We start from the raw sequence: 14940 nt of genomic DNA, 5'->3' as shown, positions 1-14940 counted from the left end.
AATTTACACTTGACATAAAGAAATATATTACTTGTTTTCAATGATTTGACTCATTTTCAAACAACATGTTTATAAAACATGCTTGGTGGTGCTATGGATGCTTCAGTGCAATGCTTTTCATGTAACAGGGGGATTCTTGCAATTTTTAAAAGATCATACTTACTGAGAAGTTCAGCTTTTTTCACCACTGCTTTCACATAATCTGGCCTCTGTATTAGGGCTTTATCCAAAAGTGTTTTCGCCTTCTCCTGCGTCACTGGATCTTCTAGACAAACTGTTGCTAAAAGGGTAAGGGTCTGTGCATTTGCTCCAAGAGTTTTATAAACATGGTTCGCCATTACCATGGCTTCACGTATACTGTTGGATGCTAGATAACACTCAATGAGGCCTAAAAACAAAAGAGACAATGATTCAAACAACATTCAAGATACAGTTGTCCTGCAATACCACACCAATCAATGCAAGGAAATAAATGATTAGAAACAAAGTTTTTTATATAATATTATGCAAAAGGGCCTTTTAAATTACTACCTTAATTTTTCGTTATAAGAGGGTCGGGTAAAATTGAAAAAAGTAAACCATTTGAGGGCACAATCACAGGATTACAAAGAGAAAACATGAACACAAAAGTAAAGAAGAGAAATTCCAAATTCAGACACAATTACGAGGAACACAGAGAACTTTGAAAGAACAGTAACTATTAGTACACAGTACCACTCTTTAATAATCAGAGAAAGTGTAAAAATAATTGAAAAGGTTTATTCAGGCATCATCCTTCAAGTGTGCTTAGTTTGTAATGCAGCCAAGCTACCATTAGCTCACACATGACGATCTGTCATCTGATTTGAAACTTTGCAGCTGCACAGCTGCAAAGCCAGCACTCTAAAACAATGTGCTGGTTTCTGTGAGGCCTTGGAGCCTGACAATGTGGGACAATCTAGTTCACTCTCTTCTGAATATTCTTCCTTTCGTTCATTCCTCCTCCATTACTTTCTTTATTCCTTGCTCCAAAAGCAACAATAGTGCCCGTTTTTGGCAAACAGTAAACAAGATCCTACGCCCAGACCACAAGGACCTCGGTTCACACATTGGGGAAGATCAGTGGATTAAATACCTTGGCAGTCACTTCAATGATCCCTTGGGACAGATAGGGGCACAAAGAAGCACCAACGCAGAGCAAACACCTGCAACGACCATGTCAACGCTGACAATCTTGGAAGATCAATCCCAACTCAGTGTTACTCCGGTACCATCAGCGGCCCAGCAAATAGCCCTAATAAAAAAACAGATTCGTAAGGGCAGGAAATTAGGCGCTCCAGGTCCTAATGGCATCCCGCCAGCCCTGTTCAAGGAGAAAGACACTGAATGGGCCACCATACTACAACCTTTATTCACAGAAGTCAGACTCCTAAACAGAATTCCAGACTCCTGGAGAGGGTCGACGATTGTCCCCATACACAAAAAGGGAGACAAAACGGTCCCCGCTAACTACCCTCTAGTAGCCCTCCTTGACAATGAAGCCAAATACTTCGCTGGAACAATCCTAGAGGAGATCCTGACATGGGCGGACTCAAAGCAGATTATACCATGGAACCAGACGGGTTTCCGGAAAAAAACGGATCAACCACCAACATCCTGGCTATCTCGCTGATAATTGACGGAGCTAAAACAAAAAAACTGCCGCTGTACCTGTGCTACATCGACTTCAGCGCAGCCTTTGATAACATCGAGAGAGGCATGCTGTGGCGGAAACTTGCACAATGGGGCATACCTCAAACGCTTCTAAATATGCTGAAATTACTCCACTATGACACCTGGGTGCAGGTGAAGCTGGGAAGCGGGACCCATCTGTCTTCCAAAGTTTTTAGCTTCAGTCAACAACTGGCATGCTACCTATTGTAATCAACAACAACCCCTTCCCCATTCACTCACTCCCCCCCTCATCCCCTCCCCCGGCGTGCGGTGGTTGGGCCCATCATTAGGTAACTAAGGTTTGGTTCCACTCCCCTCCTTCTCAGCATCTGAAACGAAAAGTTAATCTTCACACATTCCATCTCTTAGCTCAAAGTGAATTGCTAAACATCTCAACTGCCGTAACAGGGTTATGCCTCCTTGGCGCATTTACTTGATCCTCATTTTAGTCCCCCCTGCCATTATGCTTAAACAACCATTGACCTCAGGGTCTTCTGTTTGAGGGCCAGTTCTGTTTGTCAAATACTCCACTAGTGCCGTTCAAGCTCTGGCCGCCTCCGGTGAACCAGTCCCAAGCTTGGCATTCCTAGTCCTGACCGCTCCTTCATAGTCCGACCAGCGTAGCACCTCCCTTTTCCAGATTTCCAGACTAGACCCTCTCTTTCCCTTCCAATTTCGAGCAATTTCTCCCTTGGCCAGGAGAAGTGCTAAGTTCTGAAAACCACTAGTGACTTGTTTTGGGGGTATGCGGAAACCAGTGGAGGAGGCAGTGTTGTGGTGTATAATGAACCTCACATGCTAGACGGGAACATGGGACGTGCGATTGCCGCACTAAAGGCGCAAGTGCAGTTTTGGAACACGCTGCCGCTGTCGGTGGCCGGTAGGGTGGCCATATCTAAAATGGTGGTTCTGCCCCGCCTCCTCTATTTCTTTACGAATCTACCGTTGTTGATCCCTAATAGCACATTCAGAACACTCAACACTATCATTACTGAGCTGGTGTGGGGGACGGGTAGACGGCGGATTGGTCTGGCCAAACTACAGTTGCCGACTGACCAGGGTGGGATGGGGGTCCCGGATGTGACGGCGTATGGCTATGCGTGCCAGCTGCAATGGCTAGCTTACTGGCTGGCGGGACGCAATCTTCACAAACTGAATATGTCAGAGTCCGATAGGGAGAAAGGCACCATTCACAGACTGCTACTGCCGAAGGTTAAGGTTCCCAGCTCGACGCCACACCTGCTGAGGCTGGCTGTCAGTTGCTGGAGAAAGGCGGTTCAGTACACAAACGCGACATCCTCCTATGCACCCACAATACCTCTACTAGGACTTCCCCTCGGCACGGGTCCGCTGTCTTCTTGCGAACTCGCTCCATGGCATGAGGCGGGTGTACTACAGGTCGGTGATTTATTTGCTGACGGGAGTCTAATGGCATATGCGGACTTCCACAGGGCACACCAGACTCCAGAGGGGTTGTTTCTTACATACGCTAAAATCAGACATTACATCATGTCGACCTGGGCACCGGACGGCACAGAACCACCCATAAACCCGTTGCTCACCATGCAGTATTTAATGGGGTCAGGTAGCCACCTGACGAAATGGATAGCACATGGAATCAGGACGGGGAGGGCAACCTCACTACAACAAACCCGAGAACGATGGGAGGGCGACACAGCTAGGGTTTTCAGGAACAAGTACTGGGAACGGATCTTGAAATTTCCCAAGAAAGTTTCGAGGAACCCCAAATTTAAATTTATTCAGCTAATGGTGATACACAGGGCATACCTCACCCCACACAGACTACATACCATGTTTCCCGATGCTGCAGACTCATACCCCCGCTGTGGGGCCGGAGGTGCTGGCCTACTACACATGCTATGGGACTGCCCCAAATTAGGGTACTATTGGACAACAGTACATAACGCACTAACTAGGATAGCGCCGGCCAGACCGTACGCATCTGTGACTTATAGTATACTGGGGTTGGGCCCTACCGAAAAGAAAGAGTGTGGCGACTCGCTTCGCCGACTTGGCCTTCTTACTGGCAAAACGGACGATCACGATGAGGTGGAAATCGGCTAGGCTGCCGGACCCAGACATATGGCACGGGGAGGTGTTGCAATGGGGTAGAGCAGAGGGTATGGAATTGCAGAGAGAGGAGCGTAGAGGCCTACGGAAAATCCCTATTTCTATGGAGTGGAATGCATTGATTTTGGACTTTGAATCTGGGTTTGCTGATAATGTGTCGCTGTTGATTATGGGGGATGTTATGAGAGAGATGTGTTCACAGTGATCTGAGGTCACTTCCCCTCCCTCACCCCTCCCCCTGCTTCCTTTGCACCCCATCCCGACCCCCTCATTGTTATGATAGTCCGCTCTTAATGGATCTCAGGGACGCATGGACAGGTGCTAACAGAAGTGACTTTTATGACACTGGCTAGGGGACTACATGTAGATCTGGCAGGAATGTAACTGATTGATACCTTTGTTAACAGGGCGAACACGGTACGAAAGTGTGTATAGACATCATTGAGTAAGTGCCGGGGTGTTAAGAGGGAGGGGGGAGTTATTATTAAGCATATGAAACGCTATTGTTAAAAGGAAAAATGAGAAAATTGTCAATGTGCATACCATTAATGTTACTGTATGGAACAATGGCACTTATTAGATGATTAACGATTGCTATAGATTGTAATTGTCCATGCTCAACACTCGAAATAAAAATATTTTCCAAAAAAAAGTGGTGTATAATGAACCTCTATCTAACACCTTAGTCAGCGTGTCAGTGATTGCTTTCCAAAATCCCCCAGGTATGGGCAGGTCCAAAACATGTGAAGGAACTCTGCACCTGTCTCTGCACAGCAGGGGCACTTAGCATCCATCGTCGCAAAGTACCGGTTTATTCAGCTCAGGGGTAAGGTATGCTCTATGTAGCACATAAAAGTTAATACGTTTGAATCTCCAGTTCCTTGAAAACCTAGGGAAGCGGCTTACTAGACCTTCCCATACTTTCCCGTCTATGGGGATGCCCAGATCTTCCTCCCATTGCGTCCTTAGGCCATCCAGTGAAGTCATTCCCTCAGCTCAGAGCCTGCGGTACAAGCATGAGACTGTTTTGAATGTTCCAGAGGATAGCATAATATATCGACACCCGGTTGACCGCGGTGGTTCTGCCATCCCCAAACCCCAGTGTCTCTGGAGTGCCACAATGAGTCCTCTATGCAAGAGGAATTGATCCCTCGGGAGCTCATACCGATCTCTGAGGTCTTCAAACAGCAATAAGAATCCATCTTCGTACAAGGCCCCTAACGTATTGACTCCTCCCGCCACCTAATCCCTTAGCCCATGCCACCCCCCTCCATGTGGAAGTTCCCTGAGCCAGTCCAGTGGGATGTCTGGAGCGTAAGGCCTCTTAGTTTTAGACTTTTGCAAGCATCGGCCCCAGCACTTATACAGCACCTGGAACTCGGGGCTAAGATTTATTTTTGAAACCACCAGTCTCAATACCACTCTAGTCAACAGTTGGATGTCTGTAACATGGCAGTTCAAACTATCTATCCCTGCGTTTCCATCCGCAACCAACTGTGTGAGCCATTGGATCTCATCCGCCAGATAGTAATATTCAAAGTCTGGGAGTGCAGGTCCCCTTCCACCGTGGGCCGTTGCAGTATTATGAGCGCACCCTGCGTCTTCCTGTCCCTCATATAAATCCTATGGTCAAGGATCTGAGGAATCGAAAGACAATTGCCGGGATACATAGTGAGAGGGCACCAAAAAAATACAGCAGTAGCGTTATCATTTTTAGAAGGGCTATTCTGCCCATCACAGAAAGGGGCAGGGAGGCCCAGAATTCCATATTCGTTTTAAGGCCTCGTATGGCTTTCCTAGCGTTGCCCTCCAGGGAATCAGAGATATCAGGATATATTTTTGTACTAGGTACGATAAGCAATGAGATTCCCATATGACATCCTGACCTATATCTGGTCTGCCTCTACCCACAGCGGTCAGGAACAAACATGACTTCTTCCAGTGGACTCAGAGTCCCGAAACCCTTCCAAGTCGTGTGAGAAGCTCCCTTGCCCCCAGCAGGTCTTCCCTCGTATTCTGGAGGAAAAGCAAGTCATCGGCATACAATGCTATATAATGTTGCTAACCTAGTATCTAAAGACCTTTGAAGAGTCTCCCGGATCTGGCATGGCAGGCTAAAGGCTCAGAGTCCCGAAACCCTTCCTAGTCGTGTGAGAAGCTCCCTTGCCCCCAGCAGGTCTTCCCTCGTATTCTGGAGGAAAAGCAAGCCATCGGCATACAATGCTATATAATGTTGCTAACCTAGTATCTAAAGACCTTTGAAGAGTCTCCCGGATCTGGTATGGCAGGCTAAAGGCTCCATGTCCAGGGAGAACAAGAGTGGTGACAAGGGGCAACACAGCCTGGTGCCCGTGGTCACATGATAAATGTTTGATATCAATCTCCCCGTCTTCACCCGAGCCAGTGATCCAACATAAAGTAATTTTGTCCATTCCACAAAACCCTGCACTAGGTCATATCTTTCCGGTACTCAAAAGCCTTGTCGATATCCACCACAAAAATAGCCGCCTCTGTCTTATCATATGTGCGTGCCTCAAGTATTCTGAAAAGTTTCAGGATATTAGTGGCAGTGTTGTGCCCTGGTATTTACACCGTCTGATCACTATGTATGAGGGCACAGATATGCAGGAGGAGATGCATAGTGAGTATTTTGCTTAGGACCTTGTAATCAAGGTTGAGCATAGACAGTGGCCTATAATCTGTTTTATCCAAGGGGGGCTTGTCTGGCTTCAGAAGCAGTACCACTAAGGACTCTTGCGTTGTTGAGGGGAGGCTGCCCACATCTTGTGCTTCTTTGTAGAGACTCACCAATTTAGGGCCCAATTCTTCGATGTATGTCGAATAAAACTCTACCGGTGAGCAGTCTGTGCCAAGGGTATTATTTCTGGCTATTGCCTTAACTGCTGCCCTGATCTGTGCAAGCTCAATGTCCCCTCCTAGCGTCGCTGCCTCTTCCGCCTAATCAGTCGGGCACTCTAATGGTTTTCAAAATTTGTCAATGTCAACCCCTGTGCTGTCTTACGCTGGTACAAGTTTGGGCAGTAAGCTTGGAACACGCGGTTTATACCCAGTTGAGTGCAAGTACGGGGTGCTTCTTCCCTTAATTCTTAAATTGTTGAGCCCCGCTTTGCTGGGTTAGCTAGCCACGCTAGTAGGGTCTCAGAGCGATACCTTTCTCCATATGCTCTTAGCATATAGTTTCTATAGTCAAAGCACCTCAATCTTTCAACGTGCTCCTTAACCATCTTCTTGGCTTCAAGCAGATGATTGTGGACCTCTCTGCATTCAGGCCTAAGTTGCTCTATCTCCCTTAGTCGATGTTCCGCAGCCAGTGTCTCCCGTAAAAGGGTTCCCCTGATCCCCACCGTTTCAGATATACATCTACCCCTGATAACTGCCTTAAAGGCGTCCCACACTATTAGGGGGCTTGTACCCCTTCCATTGTTCTCCTCGAAACATTGGGTAATGGTGTTTTTAATCGTTGCCTCGAAGACCGGGTCTTCAAGGGACTCCCGTTTTAGCCTTCACGTTGGAATACTTGCTCGAGGTCTACCCAGTTTAATTCCTAGTAGCAAAGGGTTAAGATCAGAGATTGTCCTGGCCAGGTATTCACTGGTTATTACCAGATCCTGCACGTCTGACGCGCATAGTATCGTGTCCAGGCGTACATACAAGTCATGTAGGTGGGAAAAAATGAATAATCCTTCTCCCATGGGTGATGTACTCTCCAGGAGTCCACCATTCCCCACTGGGATTGCCATTCCTTCACTGCTTTCGCCAATCAAACTATTGGGGCGCCCCATAGTAGCAGATGGGAGCGGTCAAGTTCCACGTCCGCTATACAATTATCTCCCCCCATTATTACAGAGTTTATTAGGTATTGGGCTAATGTTCTGGAGAGATCGGATAAAAATGAGGCATGGTCTGTATTAGGGCCATATATACTCCCTTTAGGGATATCTCGTCTGTCTAACTTCCCATGTACCACCCACATATCTCCCCTCCAGGTCTATTAGTTGACTTGAACGCTTAAATGGTACTCCTAGCTTAATCCACACTAATACTCATCTAGCAAATGGGGGCACCAAATGGATTGGTCTAGATGAAGTCTGATTCTGGCCACTATTCACTGAAGGACAATCTATTGTTATTACCAGAAGATGCTGTTCTTTTTTTTTTTATAAGAGATTTGACACCAGCCACAGAACTGACCAGGAAATCATTGTATGAAGATGGGGAGCTAACATGAATGCTGCAACGTTTCATCCGCACAGGCAGACAGAGGAGATGCACAGATAATGAGAAGTTCTGGAGTCGTAGCTACTGGTGCTAGTAACTGAGACAGCGAATCCACGGGTCAAACAAAAGCTCAAAACCTCGATTACCCAGGTATTTTAGGTGTATGAGAAGGCTGCATGAAAGGGTATGATGGGGGGGAATCTGGACTTCTGATAGAGAAACAAATGCACTGTTAGACACAACTTCAACTTGAGAAAGAAGTCAAGATAGCAAACAAGGACTGTATATCAGCAAAACAGCACAGGCTGGGAAGAGGTCATCTTCAGATGTTCACAAAACTCACTTTACCCTACTGACTGTCACTTCAAGGGTGTGGCCTAACAATAATCGCTGGTAGAAAGCTAGGTCGCTTAACTACTTATTAGATTTTGAAGATTGAACACTTTACCAAGATTGGCTAATGTAGTTCTGACACCACTAGAACAGCAAGCTTAGAAATTCAAATGAATTTCTTAAGATGGCTTCCACCATTGCATCATTAAAAATAAAGATGCAAAGGGCAACCCTGATCAGATAAGACGGGGTCTAACAAAGAATACCTCAATTTTAGAACACGTATTGCAAGCTGTGCTAGGTCCATTTATTTAGCTGGGCTTCTCACTTCCAAATAACATATTTAAGATGCAACTGATGCAGTATATTTAGACAGAAAGAGACAAAGTGAATGAAGCAGACTTCTGCAGACAGGAACAGTCAAAGTCTACTACTCTTGCACTAGACGCAGAGGCTAGTGTATTGGGCATATATTTTAGATAAAACAGAAGACCTGCTTCAGAAAATACAATCATACATGGATACAGTAAGAGGCAAGTAATTTGTGATTTTATTTTCAAGCTTCTTACCAAAGACCAAGGCTATGCAGAGACTGGCAGTGATGGCAATGATAGAACTCTCCTGGGGCAAAGGTTTTTTTTTTTTACCTGTACCCCTGTGAGAGTCAGCCATCCTCTGGGAAAATTCTATCCAACACCCCTACCTGGGGTCCCTTGTGGTCAGCATGTGTTAGACCTTTATGTAGGCTGTATGCAAATGATTCATAGATGCATGGTGAGGTGATTGGTGGGATCCATTTCGAAGCAGAGTGCACGATGCACTAGATTATGGTTTCCTTTGGATTTTGGACATGCAAGCCTAAGCATACTCTTTCCCAGGTCACCACCCTGAAATCTTGTAAATACGTTCTTGCCAGCCCCTTTCCTTTGTCCACAGCATATTTCTCCTGCATACTGCGAAACCACCCAATCCCATTTTCTTGTGGTGACACCACACCCAGAGCATTGGGAACAACTTGTGACCAATCCACAAATCAACTGAAAGACAATTTGTATATTTCTTGTGCTTCCCTTTGGGCATGCTTGAGTGACAACGAAAGGGTAGATGTGTTTCCACGATTTCATTGGGGGGAATTAGAGTGTTCATTTTCAGAGGTTGCAGATACCATCCAGTACCCTGTAACGGCGCACTTGGAGCTAGCCAGGAATTGGACCAACATACCCAGGTGATATGAGTGGACTCAGTACCCATATTCTGACGTTTATGTAGTCCGGCTACACGGTCCTGATTGATTTGTTGGAACCTTACGGCACAGAACCACCAACGTTCTAGGTCAAGCACTTATTTAATGGGTCTCCTGAGTAGTTCCCACGAGTGCCCAAAGCCTTTAGTCACCTTATATGGAAACATCTGTGGTGTTGGAGATTAATCCTCCTAAGCTAAATAGGGAATCCCTATTTTTGTCTGTAGGCTCACATTCCTTCTTTGAATTCCATTAATTAAATATGGAGCAACCACCTGTGGTTATTCCACTTAATTGCAGACATGCAGTAATAAAGATGTTACAACACCGAGGGCTTCCTCTTACTTGGAGGGGAGGGAGATGTTACGTTCGTGGTAGAGGCCCGCAAAGCGTACAAAACGGAGGAATTCTATTCAAGAGTCACTTTTCCTGAAGCAGATGTCAACACACAATATTTTCACACATAAACAACAGCAAATATACCAGGCCAATACACAGCCTATAAAGATTTAGAAATACCATTAACATTTCAGGTACATATAAATTCGATCCATGGCACATTACCACATCCATTAAACAAGGTAAGTCTGGGTCTCTTCAGCAATGAGGGAGTAACATGACCAGTCCTAGCCAGGTAAACACCGTATCCAAGGGGACACCACTCACTTTTGTAGAGCTCCGTGCTCTTTACACAGGTCTGGTTAGACTGTACAGACGTTTAACACAGTTGTTATGCACACATAACTGTGTTAAACGTTCAAGCTGTGCAGTCACATTTAGCAGTGCTTGCAATAAGTCCAGTTACCATTAACACACGTATCTATCAAATTCCCACGAAACAGGAGGAAACTGCGTTCTGGATTGCACAAAAACAAACCAGATTGAAGCAGTATTTCCCTATATGAGACACCAAGATAAATATAGAATTCCCACAATGTGCCTACCACTAGGGATGCTTCCCTCAGTAGATGAATGTGCCACTTGGGGCACAGTTTTTGCTGCAGTAAAAACTTTAAAGCATGGTACACCCACCATAGCTGTTTTGCCTGAAATGTTAAAGCAGATTCAAAATGAATACAAGGCTGCCCCTTCCATGAATTTAGGGATGGCTACATTATTTTAAGTAACATAAAAGGGCAAGTAGCAGCTTTGGCAGTATGCCAACGGCAATCCTTTGATTCCAATAGCAAAACCAGATCACTCATACCACCTAGTCTTAGACTATAGACATTTAAACAGTCCTACATGCATATCTGCAGTACAAAATTCACACAGGTCAGCACTAATGAACAACCTAGTCGGTAAACAATACAAAACATTAGACACTTCAAATGGCTTTTTCTAAAAAAAAACAGAGCCTGAAAGCAGCCGCATTAACTGAATTAGGGTCTCAAAAACAATAGACTCCCTAAGGGGAGTAAGAATAGCCCTGGTTAGTTCTCTGCCCGGGAAATTTCAATTTTACACAAAATAGACTCAAAAGCATTGTCCTATGTCGATGACATATACCTTACAGATAATGACATTAATACTTATTTAGCCAGAGTACATTGCATTGTTGTTGGCTTTGCTGAACACGGCTACAAACTGAATTGGCCTGACCTGGTTTAAAAGCCAGAGACTTCTGTACAGCAACAGGAAGATGTATTTTAAGTGAAAACATTACTTGGTTCTGGCATCTTACCTAAACCACGAAAAGGGGATATAAGTACTGGCCCTCCTAATCGGTCCTGGATCATCGTCCTTTATCTCAACAGTTAGGAGCCCTGCACACCAGCACAGGAAGAACATATCAGAAAAAGGATGAGAACCTCATATTTCATGTTACTCTCCATCCAGACTGAACCTAAGTTTATGCCTGTGTGAAGCCTTGCTATGTGACCTGCTGAGGAAAGCAGAACTTACCTGTAAAATGAGCTGTACTGCAAGTCAAGGAAGCTAACTTGATGATAGAATGACAAAACACCAAGTATAGTCGACTGGGCAATCTGTGTAGAGAACGGAGATTGCTAAAAGCTACAAGATCCATACAGTACAGTTTGTCAGGTAATGGAAGAAGTGTGTGGTGGTGCTGCTTCACTGCCGTCATCACAAGAGCTGGTGAGCACATACCAAACCAACCCATTATGCAGCTGTAGTCCCCCTCCCCTTCCCAGTCCTTAAACCCAGTACGACTTTTAGACCGTTGGCCTCAATCCCACGACACTAGGGAACTGATCATGTCCAGCTTAGGTGTATAAAACATTGAAAACCTGTGGTTATTGCTTGAGGCTATCAGCTGATTATATATGGGACTTCCTGTTAACAGGATGGAATTCCCTCACCTACCTAGAATGTTAGACGCTTTATCATTGGGCACCTTCTGGCACCGGTCTACTAGATCCAGGTATGAGCTACAACCTAGAAGACCAGAACTGAAGGGGTATCCTTTTGTAAACCTGGATAATCAACAAGGACCTCTGAGTAGATAGGAGAGAGTGGTGGTGTGGACCAGGCAGTTGGACATTGATGGTCTGGTTTATCATGCGTGTTTGATCCCTTCAAATGAATACAGCTAGGAAGACTATTTACCAACACCTGTACACGGTCATGTCATTTACTCTCCACCTGGCAAACACATGTTTTAAGTGGATCCTAAGTGGAGGTATTTGACTCTGTGTGTTTCCATCAATAACAAAACCATAACTAAAGGGGGAATCAGAGAATTGATTCGCTCATTTTAATAAAATGTTTGCCTGAACCCATGTACTGCAATATAGTTTACAGGTTTGGTACCGTGAATGAAGCCCTACACCTGAGCCTCTCGATTCAAAATTGTTATTCTTATCACTGTACACGGTCTCCAGTCACTTTTTATTCCTAAAGTCATTTCAATAATAATGTCTTATTGTTTCAGCTTCGCCATTATACAATAAATACAGACCTGTTAAAACTGTTAAAATACTTCACTATTTGCCATAACCGGTGACAATGATAAAACGTCTTTTCACTTTCACATGCCAGCCAGATACCTTGTCTGTTTTTTCCCCTATAGGATATGCAATTGAAGGAGAGATATACTCTGTACATTGCATTGATAAAGTTTTCCAATACCTTTCCTTTCCTAAGCAACTTACAGGAAACATCCATGTCAGAAACCCATCGTAGATCTCAATCTAAAATCTGATCATATCCTGTCCTAACACTTTACAGCAAAAATATGCAAGAAAGTCCTACAGTGATTTTTATGCATGAGTTACCTGAAAAAAAGGATAAGTTCAGTAACTTTCTAGAAAGAGACCTTACTTTGATGCGCGTGTACTCTGTACTTCTGTAAACACTGATCCAAGTCTCAAATCCCAAAAGCAGACTCTAAGGTAAGCCTCCTGGCAGCATCCTCTCTTTAGTAATCTGATAGGAATAGTTGGGATGAGTAATGAACTGCAGCCAACAGTATTTCTTCCAGATTGCTTTTCACATTTGGCACAGAAAGACGAGGTCTGTAAGAGACCTCCAGAGGGACACACATTCTTTTCACCAAAGGGTCTCTCGAAATTCTATAACCATTTCAAACTCTGCCACAACAATGTGGCAGAAATCCCCAACTCTTGGCAGCACAATCTACAGAACCAAGTTATGCAGAGGTCTAGCTTCTTTTTTTTTCTTCTCGCTCATAACAGACAAACCTCTGCAAAGGTTTGGCAGAATACTCAGCACCCTAAAACCATCCAATCACCTCACTGACCCTCTTCCTGCTAACGCCGTAAAAGACTTCATCCCTCTGCTACTCCCACTCTGGACTAAAATTATCAATAGTTCACTACAACAAGGAACCATCCCGGACTCCCTCAAAGTTGGACAAGTTACACCTTTACTGAAGAAACCAACAGCCGACCCCACTGATCTAAACAACTACCGTCCGATTACCAACATTCCCACTCTCGCCAAGCTGCTAGAAAAATGCGTCCAACTGCAAATGACAAAGCACATAGAACAGTTTGATCTCCTCAACCCACACCAATCAGGCTTCCGAGCAGGGCACAGTACTGAAACCGCTATGACTCACATTATTGACGACGCCATCCAAATCTTAGATCAAAACAATACCTGCCTCCTCATCCTTCTTGATCTCTCTTCAGCATTCGACACAGTGAAACATGAGAGCTTACTCGAACTCCTAAAATCAAGAATGGGCCTCTCTGGGACTGTGCTTCGTTGGTTCACTTCCTTTCTACACAACAGGTCTCAAAAATTCAAGAGCAAAAACCTAATGTCTTCCCCAGTACCTATATGGTTAGGCGTCCCTCAACGATCCTGCCTATCCCCTACGTTGTTCAACCTAGTTATGGAACCTCTCACCACTCTGCTACAAGCATCCAATGTACACTTTCACATGTTCCCGATGACACTCAAATATACCTCAAGTTACAATCCCCCAAAGACATCCTGAGTCTGAATTCAACGATCAGAAGCACCCAATCTTGGTTGGCTGACAACCACCTCAAACTCAATGCTATGAAGACTGAGTTCCTCCTAATCTCACCTCCCACGAAAATATCTTCCGCACAAACATGGCTTAAGCACCTAACAGCACTCAATGTCCAACCGACCATCGTGGACTCAGCTAAATCCCTAGGCATAACACTAGACACCAACCTCAACATGCAGCAGCATATTAGCAAGGCTGCTAAGGGGGCGAACTTCCAAATAAATACCTTGAGAAAACTGAAACCCTTCCTCCCAGCAAAAGACTTCCAAACAGCAGTACTAGCTCTAGTCATCCCTCGCATAGACTATGGCAGCGTGGCCCTCTGCGGCCTCCCCCTAACGACAACTGCACCCCTAAGAGCATCACTAAATGCGGCAGCGAGACTCATCACTGGATCAAAAAAGCATTCGCATATCTCTCCTGACTTCAAAGCCTTGAACTGGCTGCCTCTGGAAGCCAGAATACAGCTGAAAATTGCCTGCGTGACGCACAAGGCTATACACTTGAAATCACCCAGCTACCTCACTCATAAGTTGTCAATCTCTGGTGGGTCCAGAACTACCAGGAGCACGAACAATCTTCTGCTGAAACCGCGAAGATTCCGGAAGGAAAAAACCTACAAACGCTCCTTCTCTGGTATGGCGCCCAGGATCTGGAACGCACTTCCTCCTGAAACGAGGCTCATCTCTTCCTCCCTTCTTTTTAAGAAAGAAGTCAAAAGTATCCTTCTGGCTAAATACACTTGAACAATTTGTTTGATTGACATTAAGAACAGTATTACCAGTATGGTGTTATGATATTGCCTATATATTCCTATGCACGTGTGTTTTGACGTATTTTAGTCCTTCTTTATTTTTTACAGCGTTTTGATGGC

General features: G+C 44.9%; 1 protein-coding gene across 2 annotated transcripts in view; it reads right to left on the bottom strand.

Moving 5' to 3' along the window:
• Positions 1-14940, bottom strand: part of ANAPC7 (anaphase promoting complex subunit 7) — a 250367-nt gene that overhangs the window by 13309 nt on the left and 222118 nt on the right. For both annotated transcript variants that reach the window (XM_078667494.1, XM_078667493.1), the window contains exon 9: positions 164-388. In XM_078667494.1, coding sequence (XP_078523620.1) covers positions 164-388 — 225 coding nt within the window. The remainder of the gene's footprint in view (positions 1-163; positions 389-14940) is intronic.

The sequence above is a fragment of the Lissotriton helveticus genome, chromosome 11 (genome assembly GCF_964261635.1).
Source record: "Lissotriton helveticus chromosome 11, aLisHel1.1, whole genome shotgun sequence".
In the NCBI taxonomy this organism is placed as follows: domain Eukaryota; kingdom Metazoa; phylum Chordata; class Amphibia; order Caudata; family Salamandridae; genus Lissotriton; species Lissotriton helveticus.
This window is presented reverse-complemented; position numbering and strand designations above follow the sequence as displayed.